Genomic DNA, 18,783 nt, shown 5'->3' on the forward strand with positions numbered 1-18,783 from the left:
GATCCCTAACCACTGAGCGAGGCCAGGGATCACACCCTGCCCTCGGGGATACTGGTCAGGTTCTCCACCTGCTGGGCCACATGGGAACCCTGTGGACGTCACTTCAAGGATGACCTGTCAGACTCCACCACCGGATCAATTCGGCATCCACCCACCGGGAGGGACACGGGTCAAAGCGAGACACAGAAACGGGACAAACACCGAATCCATACCTAAGTCGTCATCCACCCACCGGGAGGGACGCGGGTCAGAGCGAGACACAGAAACGGGACAAACAGCGAATCCGCACCTAAGTCGGCATCCACCCACCGGGAGGGACACGGATCCAAGCGAGACACAGAAACGGGACAAACACCGAATCCGTATCTAAGTCGTCATCCACCCACCGGGAGGGACACGGGTCAAAGCGAGACACAGAAACGGGACAAACACCGGATCCGCACCTAAGTCGTCATCCACCCACCGGGAGGGACACGGACCAAAGGGAGACACAGAAACGGGACAAACACCGAATCTGTACTGAATTCGTCATCCACCCACCGGGAGGGACGCGGGTCAAAGCGAGACACAGAAACGGGACAAACAGCGGTCAGAGGTGGAACCTGAGCAGAGGCCCGACGGCTTCACTGCAGCAATGACGCGTGCGGGAGTAAAACCTCTCACCCACCCAAACTCCCAGGGACGCCCAGCAGGACGATCACACCAGCGCTCACCACGGACCCCACGCACGGGGCTGTCAAGAGAACACCCAGCCTCGGAGGGAGCCAAGGACACGGTCGTCTGGCTTTGATGGGGGTGCAGGGAGCACGGGGAGGAAGGGGGCGGTGAAGGCGAAAGGAAGCGAGGAGGGAAGGTTAAAACAGAAAGGGCCCAGGAGCTCCTGCTGTGGTCCTGCAGGGTCAGCAGCGTCTCTGCGGTGCTAGGATGCAGGTCCGACATCCACCCGGCACAGCAGGTTAACCGCCTGGAGACGGCTGCCGCTGCGGCTCATGTGCGATCCCTGGCCCGGCGTCTCCTTACGCCATGAGTCGCGAAAAGTGAAATGCGGGGTGGGGAGGGGGGAAGGACAGCACCACGGACATGACACAGACTCTGTCTGGGGCTGGACATGGGGCCCACTTATGCCAACCAATCCTGGCGGCCAGTTCTAGAAGAGGCTGTAAGCTCTACTTTTTTTTCCTTTTTAGGGCTGCACCTGCAGCATGTGGAAGTTCCGGGTTAGGGGTCGAAGAGAAGCTGCAGTTGCTGGCCTACACCACAGTCTCACAGCAACGCTGGATCCCTGGCCCACTAAGCGAGGCCAGGGATCGAACCTGCAGCCTCACAGCGGAAACTCCAGCTGTAAGCCCTTCCCACGTAAAGCCGTAGCTGACTAGTGTGTGGGCTGGTGACCACATGCATAAGGACCCTTAGAAAGGGATTCCTGGCACCTGTTTACTGCTCACTCCCACTATGGATGGAAAGATTAAGAGGTGTTCCTTATTTTATCTCTAAAGGCATAATCCTGATTTTGCAAAACTTCTCTGTGGACTTGATAAACAAGCAAACACGATTCTATTTATAGAATTCAAGAGAAGACTCAGGACTGGCCTCACCCTGAAGATATAAACAAACACACAAGGATAAGCACGTAATTCTAACACTATTATTTTCCCTTAAGCCCCACAAAACTTTGAAAAACAGGTCAAAATTAAGCCTTGATTCTTATTTTGTTTGTTTTAGCCAGATCCACAGCAACTGGAAGTTCCCCGGCCCAGCGACTGAATCTGTGCCAAAGCAGCAAGCTGACCTGCTGCAGTGACAATGCCAGATCCTTAACCCGCTGTGCCCCAAGAGATCTCCAAGCCCTGATTTTTAAATGCAAATCTACATTGCCCAATCTCTTGCAGAACCTCAAAAAGGAAGGAAACATCTGCCTAAAGAAAAAAAAACCTTCAAGAATTTTAGCTGCACAAAAACAAACTACAGGAATTAAACAGAAGCAAATCAACTACAACCAGAAACAAAGGAACTGGTCACAGTGGAGGGAAAGAAAGCCTCAGATATAACCCAACACACACACGGTCTGACTAAATCTTTTCCACATAAATAAAAGCCATGCTCAGGACTCATGTGAAGGCAGCGAATCAGGTTTTATAACTGGGGCTCCGCTGACTGGCAGCCCCAAGCACAAACCTAGTTTCCATAAATGCCAAGGACTCGCCACACACTCAAGGTATGAACAACTCTTTGTGGTGCTTCCTAAATAAAAACGACCATGAACGGGCACCTCTTCACAAGCCACTGACTCCCACACTGCTGGGCATGAGAGGAACAGAATGGCACGGGCTTAAGAAATTCCTACTGGGCAATCCTGGCATGATTTGAGTATATAAATTAGTGACAAAAAGAATGGATTACACTAAATAAAAAAACCACAGTCTTCCTCATAAAAGGATTCCATCTAATGTAGCAGAAAAAAACAAAATAGAAAACCCTCAGCATTCCTGCTGTAGCGCAATGGGATCAGAGACGTACTGGAAGCCCTGGGACACAGGTTCGATCCTCAGCCCAGCACAGTGCGTTAAGGTTCTGGTACTGCTGCAGCTGTGGCTCATGTCAAGACTGCAACTCGGAATTGACGCCTGGCCAGGGGAACTCGATATGCCTCGGAGTGGCAAAAAACGAAGGAAAGAAAAAAAAAAAAAAAAACAGTAGAGAAAACCCTCACTGTATAATCATCACAATAATAACTGATTCGAGCTAAAAAAAAAAAAAAGTCAAAACCATGGGGTAAAAACATATTGGGTCATTCACTGCAGTTAATAGGTGGAAACAGGAGTTTCCACTGTGGCTCAGTGGTAAGGAACCTGACTAGTGTACATGAGGGTCAGAGTTCCACCCCTGGCCCCACTCAGTGGGTTAAGGATCCTGCAGGGCCATGAGCTGTGCTGTAGGTTGCAGACATGGCTCGCATCCAGTGTCGCTGTGGCTGTGGTGCAGGCTGGCAGATGGAGCTCCAATTTGACCCCTAGCCTGGAAACTCCCAGATGCCGCAGGTGCACCCTAAAAAGCAAAAAAAACACAAAACCAAAAAAAACCGGGGGGGGGGGGGAGACAGCCCAAATCTCTCGTCTCTATTAAACTCCATAACGGATACACATAATGCCGTGTAGTCACACAACAGTCTCACCCAACCACATAAACCAGAAGGCAACGACGCATGCTACAGCATGGGCGAACCTTCAAAACACGCTAAGTGAGAGAAGTCAGACTCCAAAGGTCACGGAGCATGACCGAGTCCGTTGAAATCTCCAGAGATGGCCAATCCACACGGCAGAGAAATGAGATGCGGCCGGGGGCTGGGAGAGTCTGGGGAGCAGATGAGATGGTTGGAAACACGACAGAGGCGGGGAGGCAAACGTGCCGGATACAGCAGCTCATTTTTTTTTTTTTTTTTTTTTTTTTTTGCTATTTTTTGGGCCGCTCCCGCAGCATATGGAGGTTCCCAGGCGAGGGGTCTAATCGGAGCTGTAGCCACCGGCCTACGCCAGAGCCACAGCAACGCGGGATCCGAGCCGCGTCTGCAACCTACACCACAGCTCACGGCAACGCCGGATCGTTAACCCACTGAGCAAGGGCAGGGACCGAACCCGCAACCTCATGGTTCCTAGTCGGATTCCTTAACCACTGCGCCACGACGGGAACTCCAGCAGCTCATTTTTATGTGACCTTCACCTCAGGGTAAAAACAGGCAGGTGTACAGACACAGGCGTGTCACCGGTAAAGGTAACAGTCGGGGACAAGGGTTGACAGCACCTCTCTGTTTATTTTTGATAACTTTCCCGTAAATCTAGAACTACCGTGTCATTGATATGTATCAACCCACATACAAACGGGCACGAAGAAAAACGGGGGGAAAAGGAATAAAAGGGGAGGACGGTGTTGAATTCAAACACAACACACAAGACAAGAGAACAAAAAAAGAAATGAAAAAAAAAAAAAAGACTTACAAAAAAAAAATCCAAAACAATTAACAAAATGACAATAAGAACATACATAACAGGAGTTCCTGCAGCAGCCTGGTGTTAATGAACCGGACTAGTACCCATGAGGATGCGGGCCAGACCCCTGGCCTCGCTCAGTGGGTTAAGGATCCAGCATAGCCGTGAGCTATGGTGTAGGTCACAGATGCAGCTCAGATCCTGCATTGCTCCGGCTGTGGTGTAGACCTGTAGCTGCAGCTCCAACTGGACCCCTAGCCTGGGAACTTCCATATGCCCTAGGTGCAGCCCTAAATAAAAAGATAAAAAAATAAAAAAAACCCAGGACCTGTACATGCCATCTACAAGAGATTCACTCCCGCCCTAGAAACACAGACAGACTCAGAGTGAGGGATGAAAACAGGCATCACACACAAGTGAAAATCCAACTAGGGCATTCCCGCCGGGCTCAGCATTAACCAACCCCACTAGGAGCCATGAGGACACAGGTTCAATCCCTGGCCTCTCTTAGGGGGTCAAGGATTCGGTGTTGCAGTGAGCTGTGGTGTAGGTCGCAAATGCAGCTCAGATCTGGTGTGGCTGTGGTGTAGATCAGCAACTGCAGCTCCGATAGATTTTAAAATAAAGACAAGTACGAGAAACAAAGTATGAGACATTAAAAGATCAAAGGATACATAAAAAATCAAAGACCACAGGACCAATCCCAGAGGAACACACAGCAATTGTACAAATGTACACGCACCCCACGGATAAGGCAACTGTGAACAGACGAGTAAAGAGAAACTGCCTGTAACGGAGTCTCGGGGAGCTTCTGCACCTCATTTACAGCAAGAGGTCATCCAGACAGAAAACCACAGAGGAAACACGGGCCTTACATGACACATCAGACCAGATGTGCTAAGGCGACATGTACAGAACATTCCATCCTAAGGCAGCGGGATGCACATTCTTCTCAAGTGCACACAGAACATTCTCCAAAGCAGATCACAGGCTGGGCCACAAAGCAAACCTCAGTGAACCTAAGAAAATTAAAACCATACCAAGCATCTTTTTGGACCATAGCGCTCTGAGATGAAAGATCAACTACAAGGACAAAAAAACGGCAAAAAACACAAAAATGTGGAGGCTTAACAATATGCTATCAAATAGGGAGTTCCGGTCGTGGCTCAGCAGTAACAAACCCGACCGGTCTCTGTGAGGACAGGGGTTCAATCCCTGGCCTTGCTCAGCGGGTTATGGATCTGGCGTTGCTGCGAGCTATGGTGTAGGTTGCAGACACAGCTCAGATCTGGCATTGATGTGGAGCAGCTACAGCTCCCATCTGACCCCTAGCCTGGAAAATTTCAGGATGTGGTTCTAAAGAGACCAAAAAAACCAAAGTTATTAAATAGCCAACAGATCACTGAAGAAATCAAGGAGAAAATCAAAACATACTTTGAGACAACAAAAAATGAAAACAAGTGATCCAAAACCTGTGAGGTTTTTTTTTTGTCTTTTTGCTACTTCTTTGGGCTGATCCCGCGGCATATGGAGGTTCCCAGGCTAGGGGTCCAATCGGAGCTGTAGCTGCCGGCCTACGCCAGAGCCACAGCAACGCAGGATCCAAGCCGAGTCTGCAACCTACACCACAGCTCATGGCAACGCCGGATCCTCAACCCACTGAACGAGGCCAGGGATCGAACTCGAAACCTCATAGTTCCTAGTCAGATTCGTTAACCACTGTGCCACGACGGGAACTCCAGCAAATGCAGTTTTAAGGGGCAAGTTTTCAGCAATACAAGCTCACCTCAGGAAACAAGAAAAACCTCAAATTGGTGATCCCACCGTGGGACATGGGATCAATGGAGTCTCTGCAGTGCCTGGATGCAGGTTCCACCCCTGGGCTGGCACAGTGGGCCTAAGGATCTGGCACTGCTGCAGCTTCGGCATAGGTCACAACTGTGGCTCAGATCGGGGGGGAAAATGAAGAAAAACCTCCAATAAACAAACTTACGCCTAAAGCAACTAGAGAAAGAAGAACAAGCACAACCCAAAGTTAGTAGAAGGAACAAAAATCATAAGGAGCAGAAATAGATCAAATAGAGGCTAAAAAAAGAGACAGAACAATCAGTGAAACTAAAAGCCAGTTCCTTGAAAAGACAAAACAAAATTGATAAACCTTTAGCCAGACTCATTAAGAAAAAAATGGAGTGGCATTTCTGTTGTGGCATAGCTGAAATGAATTCAACTAGTATCCAGGTGGACGCGGGTTCGATCCCCGGCCTCCCCCAGTGGGTGAGAGATCTGGTGTTGCCATGAGCTGTGGTGTAGGTTGAAGACATGGCTTGGATCTGGCGTTGCTGTGGCTGTGGTGTAGGCCTGCACCTGCAGTTCCAACTGGACCCCTAGCCTGGGAACGTCCATATGCCACAGGTGCAGCCCTAAAATGCAAAGAAAAGGGAAAAGTTCCCACTGTGGTGCAGTGGGCGGAGACTACAGAGGCACGGGGCACCGGGTAGGCGTGGGTTTCATCCCAGACCTGGTGCAGTAGGTTGCAACTGCAGCCAGGATTCAATCCCTGGCCCAGGACCTTCCACAGTTTGCCGGTGCAGCCATTAGAAAAGATAAAAAACGGAAGAAAAAAGATTAAGAGTAGAGTTCTCCTGTGGTGCAACACGTTAAGGATCGGACGTGCCAATGCAGCAGCTTGTATCGCTGCCACGGCACAGGTTGAATCCCCGGCCTGGGAACTTCCACATGCCACGGTTACAGGAAAAAAAAGAGAGGGAACCCAAATCAAGAAAATTAGAAATGAAAAAGAAGAGTTCCCGTCATGGCGCAGTGGTTAACGAATCCGACTAGGAACCATGAGGTTGCGGGTTCGGTCCCTGGCCTCGCCCAGTGGGTGAAGGATCCGGCGCTGCCGTGAGCTGTGGTGTAGGTTGCAGATGCAGCTTGGAGCCCGCGTTGCTGAGGCTCTGGCGCAGGCCAGCAGCTACAGCTCCGATTCGCCCCCCCACCTGGGAACCTCCACGTGCCGTGAGAGCGGCCCAAAAAATGGCAAAAAGACAAAAAAAATAAAAAAGAAGTTAAAACTGATGCCACAGATTTACCTATGACCATAAGAGACTACCACAGGCAACGATATGCCAATGAAACGGACAACCTAGAAAAAACTGACAAATTCTTAGAACAGTCCTCTCTCCCAAGAGGGAGTCAGGAATAAACAGAAAAAAAGGAACAAACCAATCACAAGTACGGAAACTGAAGCTTTGATTTAAAACTCCCAACAAAGACTGGGGCCAGATGGCTTCACAGGTGAATTCTACCAAACATTTAGAGAAAAATTAACACCTGTCCTTCTGAAACTATTCCAAAAAATTGCAGAAGGAACGCTTCCCAACTCATTCTATTAGGACATCATCACTCTGATACCAAAGCCAAAGATATACAAAAAAATAAAATGACAGGCCAATATCCCTGATAAACATAGATGCGAAAATCCTTAACAAAATACTAGTAAAAGCAAACCCAACAAAACATTAACAGTATCATACACCATCATCAAGAGGGATTTATTCCAGGGATTCAAGAATTTTTCCACGTCCATAGGACAACCAATGTGTTACACCACATTAACAAACTGAAGAGCAAAAACTATACAAACCATCTCAATAGATGCAGAAAACACTTCTGATCAAATTCAACAGCTGCTTCTGATAAAAACCCTCCAGAAAGTGGGCACAAAAGGAACCTACCCCAACACAATGAAAGCCATATACGATAAGCCCATAGCCACCGTCACACTCGGCAGTGAAAAGCTGAAAGCATTTCCTGTAAGATGAGGAACAAGGATGCCCACTCATGCCAGTTTTACTCAGCGGAGTTCTGGAAGTCCTAGCCACAACAGCCAGAGAAGAAAAAGAAATAAAACGGATCCAAATTGGAAATGGGAGTTCTCGTTGTGGCTCAGTGGTTAACAAACCCAACTAGGAACCATGAGGTTGAGGGTTCGATCCCTGGCCTCGCTCAGTGGGTTAAGGATCCAGCGTTGCTGTGAGCTGTGGTGTAAGCCAGCAGCTACAGCTCCGATTTGACCCCTAGCCTGGGACCCTCCATATGCTGTGAGTGCAGCCCTAAAAAGACAACAACAAAAAAGGAAACGAAGTAAAATCACCACTGTTTGCAAAGGACATGATACAAAGGAAATTCTAAAGACGCTACCAGAACTCATCAGTGACTCTGATAACACCATAAGACACAAATGTAATACACTGAAATCTAATGCCCCCCCCTTCTTCTGTTTATGGGCAGGCATGCAGGATATGGAAGTTCCCAGGCTGGGGAGTCGAGGTGGAGCTGCAGCCTACACCACAGCAATGCCCAATCTGAGCCAGGTCTGTGACCTACACACACCACAGCTCACAGCAATGCCGGATCCCTACCCCACTGAGAGAGGCTGGGGACTCAACCCACCTCCTCGTGGATATTAGTTGGGTTCATTAGCACTGAGCCACAACAGAAACTACCCTAGTCCCCAAATCTTGTTACAAAAGAACTTCACAACCTGTTTTTTTTCCCTCCAACACTGCCCAAGTTAAATCAGAATCAGTATGGTCCAGAAGTGTCACTGCTTCGCTTCAGGTAAAGTATTTGGGGGCAGTTCCTGCTGTGGCGCGACAGGATCAGAGCCCTAACGAGAGGTTTGATTCCTTAGGTTGAAGCTGTGGCTTGGATCAGGTCCCTGGCCTGGAAACTCCATATGCCAAGGTGGCCAAAAGAAAAAAAAAAGTGTTTGGGTTAAAACATTTACTGTGGCTACAAAAAGGGCTCTGGTTTGTGTGGGGTTTGTTTGTTGTTTTGGTTTTTTGGTTCTGGGGTTGTTTTGTTTTGGCCGTGCCTGAGGCATACGGAATCTCCAGGACCAGGGACTGGACACAAACCTCAGCTGCGACCTGCACCACAGCTGCAGCAACAGCAGATCCTTAACCCACTGTGCCACCAGGAAACTTAAGGGCTTTGTTTTTTTGAGGACACGCTGCTGGAAAATTTTAGAGTCACAGAAACAGTTCAAAGAAGAGAGATGTGATTATTTAAAAAACATTACCTGTCCCCCAAAGTGTCTACACACTCCAAATGCAACATAGACTGTGTTAAGTCCTAACATCCAGGAGAACTGAAAATTCCTGATGTCTTCATTGCCAGGTGCCATTTTCACACACACTCACGTGGCAAGTCATATAATCGGAAACATGCAGATGGCACTCCGTCCTCTATCCGAGGAATATCTTACGTCTAGTAGTACCAAAAGTTGTCAAGGCTGACCACTCTCTTCTCACTCTGCCTACCAAAAGAGTAATCAAATTTTGGGTATCAAAAACCGTTACCCACCTCTACCTAAAGGAAAGGGAGTTTTTTGCTTTTGCTTTTTAGGCCACATCCGAGGCATATGGAAGTTCCCAGCCTAGGGGTCAAACAGGAGCCACAGCTGCTGCCCTATGCCACAGCCGCGGCCACCCCAGATCCCAGCCGTGCCTTCAACCTACACCACAGCTCAGGGCAATGCTGGATCCCCGATGATCCACTGAGTGAGGCCAGGTATGGAACATGCATCCTCATAGATACTAGTCTATTTCCTCTGAGCCACCACAGGAACTCGGAGGAGGAGCAGGAGTTTTGTAGTTACACTGTAGCTGGGACCTCACTGTAGCCTCTTTAAGTAACTAAAAAGAGACTTAACTTATGTATAAAAAACTTCCTACTGTTAAAACCAACTGCTAAGCCTACTGAGAACCCCCAGTAAACTGCCCAACATGAGAACATGCATTGCTTACTATTCCTCAGTGTTAAACCATTCCTCAAACCAACTTGTCCCTGGCTGGGCCACTCCTAGGGAGGAGAACTGCACAGGACCCCCGCCGCATTCAGCGCATTCAGAGAATACCGGTGCTCCTGGGACAGGATCAAATGATACTGCAGTGCTGACACACCTGACCTCTGAAAAAGGTACTTCAGCTCCTGCCTGTCTGTAGTTCAAGTTCCTACTAGCGAGTAACACAAATGTGGTTCAACAGCTTTTGAACTGGGCAACTGACACTAAAAGATCAAACCAAGCCACAGAGAGCAAAAAAAAGGGGAGAATTCCTTCCTTATGAAATTAGAAAAAGTCCATAATAGGTTAAACAATACTCCTTCCTCGATGTTAAAACTGCAGCTGGAGGAGAGGGTGGCGACGAAGAGGAAAGACAGGCAAGGAGCTGTGGCGACGGGTCACACATCTCACCCAACAAACACAGCGGAGCAGTAACACACAAGGTTATCGTTGAAAACCTCAAAGGTAACCAGTCGGTTTTATTTCACGGGCGTACAATTCCATCAGCAAGGACCTCATTCCCATCCTAGCGGAAACCTTTCACCCCCAATTTAGTTCATCCTAAGAGATCGTGCTTCCCAACGCCGTTTCTGATCCAAGAAATTGGTGCTTAGCGCTCTGGGCAGTCTCACCCGAGGTTAGTTTTCCCATTAAAGATGCTACTAAACGTGGACACTGCCAACTGCAGAATCGCGTTACACAGTAAAAACAAGGCGTGTTCATTGTTCAGGTAAAAGGAGAGAAAAACGCCGTCCTCAGATTTTCAGACCGCTAATAAGCCGAAGGGCGTAGATGGCCCGTTTCCTGAGCGCCTCAGGGAGGCGACTCGCGTCTCCCAGGAGGCACCCAAGTCCCACCTGCGGTCAGACCAGCGCCCCCCCCCCCCAAACCCGCTCCTGCGCAGCTACAGGTGACGCCGCAAATCACCGTCGTGACCTCACGACTCAGCCCTGGGCCGGCTCTTTTCCCGGCGCCGCCGCGCGCCGCACCTGCGCCCTGCACACCTAGGGGGAGGGGCGCGGGCGGGAGCGTCCCGCGGACCCCGGGCCCGGGACGTGCCCCGCGCTGGAGCTGGGGGGGCAGTGAGCGCGTGTGCCCCCGCTGATATGGGGGGGAGGAAGGGGCGAGCGGCACCTCTACAGCATCCAGGGGACCCCGCCCGACGGCCGGCCCCCAGCACGGCGACTCCCAGGGCTCGGGCCGCAAAGGCCGCTTCCCCTGCAGCTGGGTCGGTCCTCTCTTTCTCCAGCGCCCCCATCCCCGCCACCACCCCCAACGGGAAGGCCCCTAGGACACGCCCCGCAGCGTCGAAGACCCTCCCCCTCCTACCCAGCAACCGCGCGAGAGACCGCCCCCCGCACGTCAGCCCGCGCCCACCCCACCCCCGCCAGTGCCACAAGGGGTGGGGGAGGGGAAAGCGAAGACCCTACCCCCCCACCGTCCCGAGACAGACGGACGGACGGACACACACACACGCACACGCCGCCGCGTGTTGCGGGGGGGGGGGCGCACCTTGCGCTTGCGGGCCTCCGCCGAGCCGCTCCACACGAAGCACTGGTAGATGGCGCGCAGGTTTTGCTTCCAGTTGTCCACCTTGAAGCTGCCCAGGTGCGCGCAGCCTGGCGGCGTCACCACCAACTCCGCGTCCATGGCCTCGCCGTCCGGCTCAGGCCGGGGCGCCGGCGGGGACGAGGACGACGCCAGCGCGGCGCGAGGCTTCGGGCGGCCCGACCGACGGACCGGCCCAGGACAAAGCAGAGCTGCACAGCTGATGTGGAGGGAGCCGCCCGCGCTGCGCTCGCGGGTCGCTGAGGCCGCGGCGGAGCTACGTCACCGCCGCCGAGCGCGCACCGCGCATGCGCTAGCCGCCCCCAGCCCGCCTGCTCCCCGCTGCCCCCGCCGACTCCTGAAGGCGAGGGGTGGGGCCAGCGAGGCCCCGCCCCACCACCACCACTGGCCACCGCCGGCCGCGTGACGTCGCTCGCCCGCACCTCCCTCTCCCCGCCCAGGAGGGGCGGTGCCAGACCGGTCTGTGCCGCCGGGCGTTGCCGCAGGGGCGGGGCGGGCGCCCGGCTTGGCTCCCGCCCTCGGGCCCTCGGTCCGGTTCGGCCCAAGCGTCGGCGACTCGGGTCCGCCAGCCGCGCTTCAAGGCTAGGGAGTTGGTGCCCTGTCCGGGGGCGGCAGGTTGTGCGGATAGGTGAGTGCTTCTCGGGAACCAAGGCCGGAGCCCCTGGGGCTGCCCCGCTCGCCCGCATCGCCAGCGGGAAGGTAAAGATGGAGTCGCGGCAGCTGCAGCTCAACAGCCAAGCCCAGGGGAGAAGCGCTCGTGGTGGGGACACCCCGCCAGCCCTGCGCCCGCAGCGCCGTCAGCCCCGGTCCACGGTGGGCCGCCTCAGGGAGGCAGCGCCTGCCCCCCAATGGGCCTGACAACCCCCGAATCCTTCATTTCCTTACCAAAGAATTTACTGGTTTAACTCATTGCATGAAAGCTCCGTGAGGGTAATGATTTTTGTGTTTTATCAGTCTCTGTATCCCCCACTGCCCAGAGTAGTAGTGGTTATATGTAGGGTCTCAAAAGTAAGTTTCTAATTAATTAAACCAAACAAACTGATTTTCAGAATTAAACATTAATGAAGTTAGGCACGCTGGGGAAAGGAGTACCATTTTAGTGAGAAGTGAAATCAGTAATGGTAGCGACATGGGAAAGATATTACTGGAATCTGGGTTCTTGTTCACAGAGCTTAAGAATGAACTTCACGAACACAGGCCGCGAGCAAGCAAGTCTTTATTACAGGAAAGCAAATAGCTGCCAGCACGGACACTGGGAAGGGGAAGAAGAGTCCGCCTTTCTAATCTTCTAAGGAGGTTTTATCTCTTAAAGACAAGGGTACAGGAGTTCCCATCATGGTGCAGCAGAAACATATTCGACTAGGAACCATGAAGTTGTGGGTTTGATCCCTGGCCTCACCCAGTGGCTTGGGGATCCAGTGTTGCTGTGAGCTGCGGTGTAGGTTGAAGACGCGGCTCGGATCCCAGGTGGCTGTGGCTGTGGCATAGGCCGGTGGCTACAGCTCTTGATTAGACCCCATCCTGGGAACTTCCCTATGCTGCAGGCGCGGCCCTAAAAGGACAAAAACAAAAATAAAATATGACTAAAACTTAAAAAGAGATGACGAAACGTGATACAACTAAGCCTGGGAAAGGGAACTTGCTCAGGACCCACAGCGTCAGCTGTGTCTAGACTTTCCATTCCTTCATGGACTCAGAAAAGAAGGCAGGACGGCTAAACCTGAGACTGGCTCCACCATTTACTACCTGTGTCACCTGGAGAGGATCACTTATCTGTTGAAAGTGGTGTGACACCAACTCAGCGCCTACATTAAAGGCTTATGGCAAGGAATCAGTGGTGAAACATGCCCAGCTCTTAGTACACGACTGTCAAGGAAACATTAGTAATTGACCTGAGAGTGGCTGGGCATTGAGATGATTAAGACAATACCCTATGTTAAGAATCCCACAGTGGGAGCTCCCTGGGGCTGAATGGGTTAAGGATTTGGCATTGCCGCTGCTGTGGCACGGGCTGGGGAACTTCCACAGGGCAAGGGGTGGCCAAAAAGGAAAAAAAGAATCCCACACAGTAGTGGGATAAACAGCCACATGAGCAGGTAATTATAGTACAGTCATCTCTTCCTAACCGTGGGTACCTCATCCATGGATTCAACCAACTTTGGGTGGAAAATATTTGAAACGAATTTCCAAAAAACAAAACTTGAATTTGTCCTGTGCTGCCAACTAATTACATGGCCTTTACATTGTATCAGGAATTATATGAGTTCCCATCATGGCTCAGTGGTTAACAAAGGCGACTAGTATCCATGAGGATGCAGGTTCGAGGCCTGGCCTTGCTCAGTGGGTTAAAGATCCGGTGTTGCTGTGAGCTGTGATGTAGGTCACAGATGCAGCTCAGATCCTGAGGTGCCGTGGCTGTGACGTAGGCCGGCAGCTGTACCTCTGATTTGACCTCTAGCCTGGGAACGTCCATATGCTGCAGGTGCAGCCCTAAAAAAAAAAAAAAAAAAAGAAAAAAAAAAAAAAGAGAGAGAGAGAGAGAGAGACCAAAAAGAAAGGAATAAATAAGCTAGAGATGATTTGAAGTACACAGGGGAGTTCCCATTGTGGCTTAGTGGTAATGAACCCGACTAGTATCCGTGAAGACTTGGGTTCAATCCCTGGCCTCGCTCTGTGGGTTAAAGGATCCAGTGTTGCTGTGAGCTGTGGTGAAGGTCACAGACACTGCTCAGATCCTGCATTGCTAGGGCTGTGGCGTCGGCCAGCAGCTACAGCTCCCGTTCAACCCCTACCCTGGGAACTTCCACATGCTGCGGGTGCAGCCCCAAAAAGACGGAAAAAAAAAAAAGTATACAGGAAGATGTGTATACGTCATTTTATATAAGGGGCATGAGCGCCTGGGGGCTGGTGTCTACAGGGTGTCCGGGACCAGCGCCCCGAGGATACTGAGAGATGACTCTAACGTGACCCTGCAGAGATAAAGGCAGGTCCGGTGGCTGAAGACACTCTGACATCTCTTGCCCCGCCCCCGTCCAGACGGTTTCGGGGGAGGGATCCGAAAACGCCTTATCTAAGTGTAGAAGGATGGGTAGGAGCTGGCCAGTTGAAAAATAAGTGACACAGTGGGGTATCTGCCTCAAAAGGGATTTCCCACTGTCCATGGGACTAACATGGCCTCAAGTGGTATTCACGTTTTCTTAAAAAATTGATTTCAGGAGTTCCCGTCGTGGCTCAGTGGTTAACGAATCCAACTGGGAACCATGAGGTTGTGGGTTCGATCCCTGGCCTTGCTGAGTGGGTTAAGGATCCGGTGTTGCCATGAGCTGTGGTGTAGGTCACAGATTCGGCTCGAATCCCGCGTTGCTGTGGCTCTGGTGTAGGCTGGCGGCTACAGCTCCAATTAGACCCCTCGCCTGGGAATCTCTGTATGCCGCTGGAGCGGCCCTAGAAAAGGCTAAAAAAGACCAAAAAAATTTGATTTCAGATTTTCAATTTTTTAAATTTTTCTAGCTGTGCCCTCAGCATGTGGAAGTGCCCAGGCCAGGGATGGAACCCATGCTGCAGCAGTGACCCAAGCTGCTGCAGTGACCATGCCAGATCCTTAACCTGCTACACCACAAGAGAACTCAATTTTTTTTCTTTGGTTTTTTTTTTTTTTTTTTGGAGGGCTATGGAAGTTCCCAGACTAGAGATCAAATCCAAACCACATATGCAACCTACACCACAGCCCATGGCAACAGCAGAATGTTAACCCACTGAGCCGGGCCAGGGATTGAACCCACATCCTCATGACTAATCAGGTTTGTTACTGCTGAGACACGACAAGAACTTTTTCCTTTTTAAATTTTTTGGCCACTTTGCAGCGCATGAAGCTCCCGGGCCATGGATCAGATCTGAGACACAGCTGAAGCTGACCTACGCTGAAGCTTCGGTAATGCTGGATCCTTTAGCCCTCTCTGAGGGGCAGGGAGTTGAACCTGTGTCCTGGTGCTACAGACACTTAAATCTCATTGCACTGCAGCAGGAACTCCTTTGCTAATTTTTTTTTGGTCTTTTTAGGGCCATACCAGAGGCATATGGAAGTTCCCAAGATAGGGGTCAAATTGGAGCTGCAGCTGCCACCCTATGCCACAGCCACAGCAAAATGATGGGATCCAAGCCATGTCTGTGACCTACACCACAGCTCATAGCAATGCCAGATCCTTAACCCACTGAGCAAGGCCAGGGATCAAACCTGAGTCCTCACGGATCCTAGTCGGGTTCGTTAACCAGAGCCACGAAGGAACTCCCAGGCCTTGAAGTTTCTAAGGCCTGGCTCTGAAATACTACTCAGCATCACGTGCAAAGAATATAGCTGCAAAGTGCCTTTTTTGCTGCAGAAATGGAGCATGGCCTGAACGCGCATCTTGTTGAACACGAATGAAACGGAAGCAAAGAGTACACCCTGTGGGGAACGCATCAGGCCATCCTGTATTTAACTTTCTTCTGGAAAACGTTCCAGGTGTTATTAACCTTTGATGCTTCTTGAAACAACTGCTTTCCCATCCACACTGGTGTAACGGTCACAGCAACCCTTGAAGCGGGCATCAATTTTCATGTTGCCCACTCAGGAAGTGAGGCTCAGAGACCCAACGCACAGGCCTTGCTCCGCCCAACTCTTTCATGGCAGTGCGAGGCCTGGAAGCCTTGCCTTGTCAGGCTTTGATGATGGCAGTGATACAGACAGTAACGGCAATGACTAACACCTACGAACACCTGCTACATACCAAAGACGGTTCCGTGAAAGAAATCCCCTCATGAGAGCCCAGTGAGGTGCCTGCTGAGACCAGCTCTGTCGCACACAGATGCATCAGACTCTTAAGCCCCCAAATATTTACACTCCAAAAGGCAAAGAGGTTTACATTTTTAAAAACCTTTTGCATTCTGAGATGGGCCATAAATATAGATGCTTCCAAATATCCTTGAAGCAGAGTTCCTGTCATGGCTCAGTGGTTAATGAACCTGACTAGGAACCATGAGGTTGCAATTCGATCCCTGGCCTGGTTCAGTGGGTTGGGGATCCAGTGTTGCTGCGAGCTGTGGTGTAGGGTGCAGATGCAGCTCAGATCCTGCGTGGCTGTGGCTGTGGTATAGGCTGGCGGCGACAGCTCCGACTGGACCCCTAGCTTGCGAACCTCCACACGCTGTGGGTGTGGCCCTAGAAAAAACAAAAAAGCAGAAAGAATCAAACAAACAAATATCCTTGAAGGGAGTTCCTGTCCTGGCTCAGGGGAAACAAATTTGACTAGTATCCATGAGGACGCAGGTTTGAGGCCCTAAAAAGACAAAAAAAAAAAAGTATAAATTAAAAATAAAAATAGGAGTTATTGAAAAGATAACTATAAACTAGAAAGAACTACAAAAAGCCTTGAAGTACAAACTTCAAAAGCTTCGCATCTATAGATAAACCATGTCTTGTTTTTTATTAATAAAAGAGGAATTCCTGGGAGTTTATATTGTGCCTCAGCAGTAATGAACCTGCCTAGTATCTATATGTGGACCTGCTCAGTGGGTTAAGGATCTGGTGTTGCTGTGAGCTGCAGTGTAGGCCAGCAGCTGCAGCTCCGATTTAACCCCTTGGCTCAGAACCTCCATAGGCCGTGGGTGCAGCCCTAAAATGACCAAAAAAAAAAAAAAAAGAGGAATTCCTGGTTTTCATCAAAAAGACACATTACCCAGTCAGAATTGAAGACTTGTATATCATGATCTGAACTACACCCACCATCTCTTTTCAGCTGCTGACCAGTTTTTCTGAAAGGCAGACTTCACATGCATGCCTGGCAAATGGACACTTTCACTCAGTGCTCAGAACTTGTTCGTGAGACTTTTTCTTTCCTTCTTTCTTTCTTTTTTCTTTTTTTTTTTTTTTTTTTTTTGTCTTTTCTGGGGCTGCACCCGTGGCATATGGAGGTTCCCAGGCTAGGGGTATAATTGGAGCTACAGCTGCCAGCCTACACCAGAGTCACAGCAATGCCAGATCTGAGCCACATCTGCGATCTGAGCTGTGTCTGCAACCTACACCACAGCTCACTGCAACGCCAGATCCTTAACCCACTGAGCAAGGCCAGGGATGGAACCCCCAACCTCATGGTTTCTAGTTGGATTTGTTAACCACTGAGCCACGACGGGAACTCTTTTTTTTTGAGACTTTTTCTTTGACAGCACCAATAACATCATCGTGTTCCAGAAACTGGACACAGAAAAGTTTGGTGACCTGCCTGAGGCTGCCCGGCTGGGATAAGAAACCAGGCTTGCCTAAGCCCACTTTGACTCTCTCTGCCATGTTCCGGCCACTGCTTGACTGCTTAGCCCCTGCTCTGCTAAGGAAGTAGTTTCTTCCACATAATTGACCAACCCCTATTTTCTTTTCTAGCTTTGTCCTAGCCACTGGTAAGATGAAAAATACAGTCACTGCCCATGCAAGTTTGGATGGGGACATCAGATAGTGACATAGGCCCTGGAGGGATGCACAGGGGCTCAGAAGTCCAGAGGACGGCCCCTCACCCCGCCTTAGAGGTCAGAGAAGGCTTCCCAGAGGTGGTGATTAGAGCCGAACCTCGCAAAACAAAAAACAAGAGTTATCCAGATAGGGAAAGAGAGGGTGGGAAGGAGTGCCCGTTACAGCTGTCCTGGTCATCTACTGCTGTGTCACAAGTCCTCATGGTCAAGGGGCTGACGAGCTTGGTCTCTTTCAGGATCTCTTATGGTTTCAGGGGGAAGGCTGGCTCTGGATTCATCCTGGAAATACCGATTGCTGACACTGGCTGCAGCATATGGAAGTTCCCAGGCTACGGGGCAAATTGGAGCTTTAGCTGCTGCCCTACACCAGAGCCACAGCAACGCAGGATCCGAGCCGCATCTGCAACCTACACCACAGCTCAGGGCGACGCCAGATCCTTAACCCACTGAGCGAGGCCAGGGATTGAACCTGCAACTGCTCCTTTAACCACAAGATTACATTACTCATCAAAAAAGTATGTGCTTCGGCCTGAAGATGATAGGGAGCAATGTATTAGAAAATAAGATTTCGGGAGTGCCCTGGTGGCTCAGTAGGTTAAAGATCCTGTGTTATCACTGCTGTGGCGTGGGTCACTGCTGTGGTGTGGGTCACGGGCCAGGTTCCATCCCTGGCCAGGGAATTTCCACATGCTGCAGGGGCAGCCAGAAACAAAAAACAAAAACAAACTAAAAAAAAAAAAAGGAGATTCGATTATAACAAAAGCAGAGAATTTACACTAAAACTTGGTGGCGTGATTTTGGAGCTCATGGGGAAATACGGACTCAAGGATGAAGTGTTACCACCTTCACTTTTTTGGAGGTGTATTGTAACGCAGTGAAGTG

At 50.5% G+C, this 18,783-nt stretch overlaps 1 protein-coding gene across 2 annotated transcripts in view; it reads right to left on the reverse strand.

The window, feature by feature from the left end:
* The window catches only part of USP22 (ubiquitin specific peptidase 22), a 41,985-nt gene that overhangs the window by 22,694 nt on the left and 508 nt on the right, over positions 1-18,783 (reverse strand). The window contains exon 1 of one of the 2 annotated variants that reach the window (XM_021068045.2): positions 11,347-11,666. The exons of the other annotated variant lie outside the window; for it this stretch is intronic. Within the exon in view, the coding sequence (XP_020923704.1) occupies positions 11,347-11,484 (138 nt within the window). The 5' untranslated portion in view covers positions 11,485-11,666. Of the gene's footprint in view, positions 1-11,346; positions 11,667-18,783 lie in introns of those variants that run through there. 2 annotated transcript variants of the gene reach the window in all.

Source organism: Sus scrofa, chromosome 12, assembly GCF_054392235.1.
Source record: "Sus scrofa isolate SSC_HxYL_T2T_F1_AM1 chromosome 12, Sscrofa_HxYL_maternal_Yorkshire_Landrace_v2.0, whole genome shotgun sequence".
Taxonomy (NCBI): Eukaryota; Metazoa; Chordata; class Mammalia; order Artiodactyla; family Suidae; genus Sus; species Sus scrofa.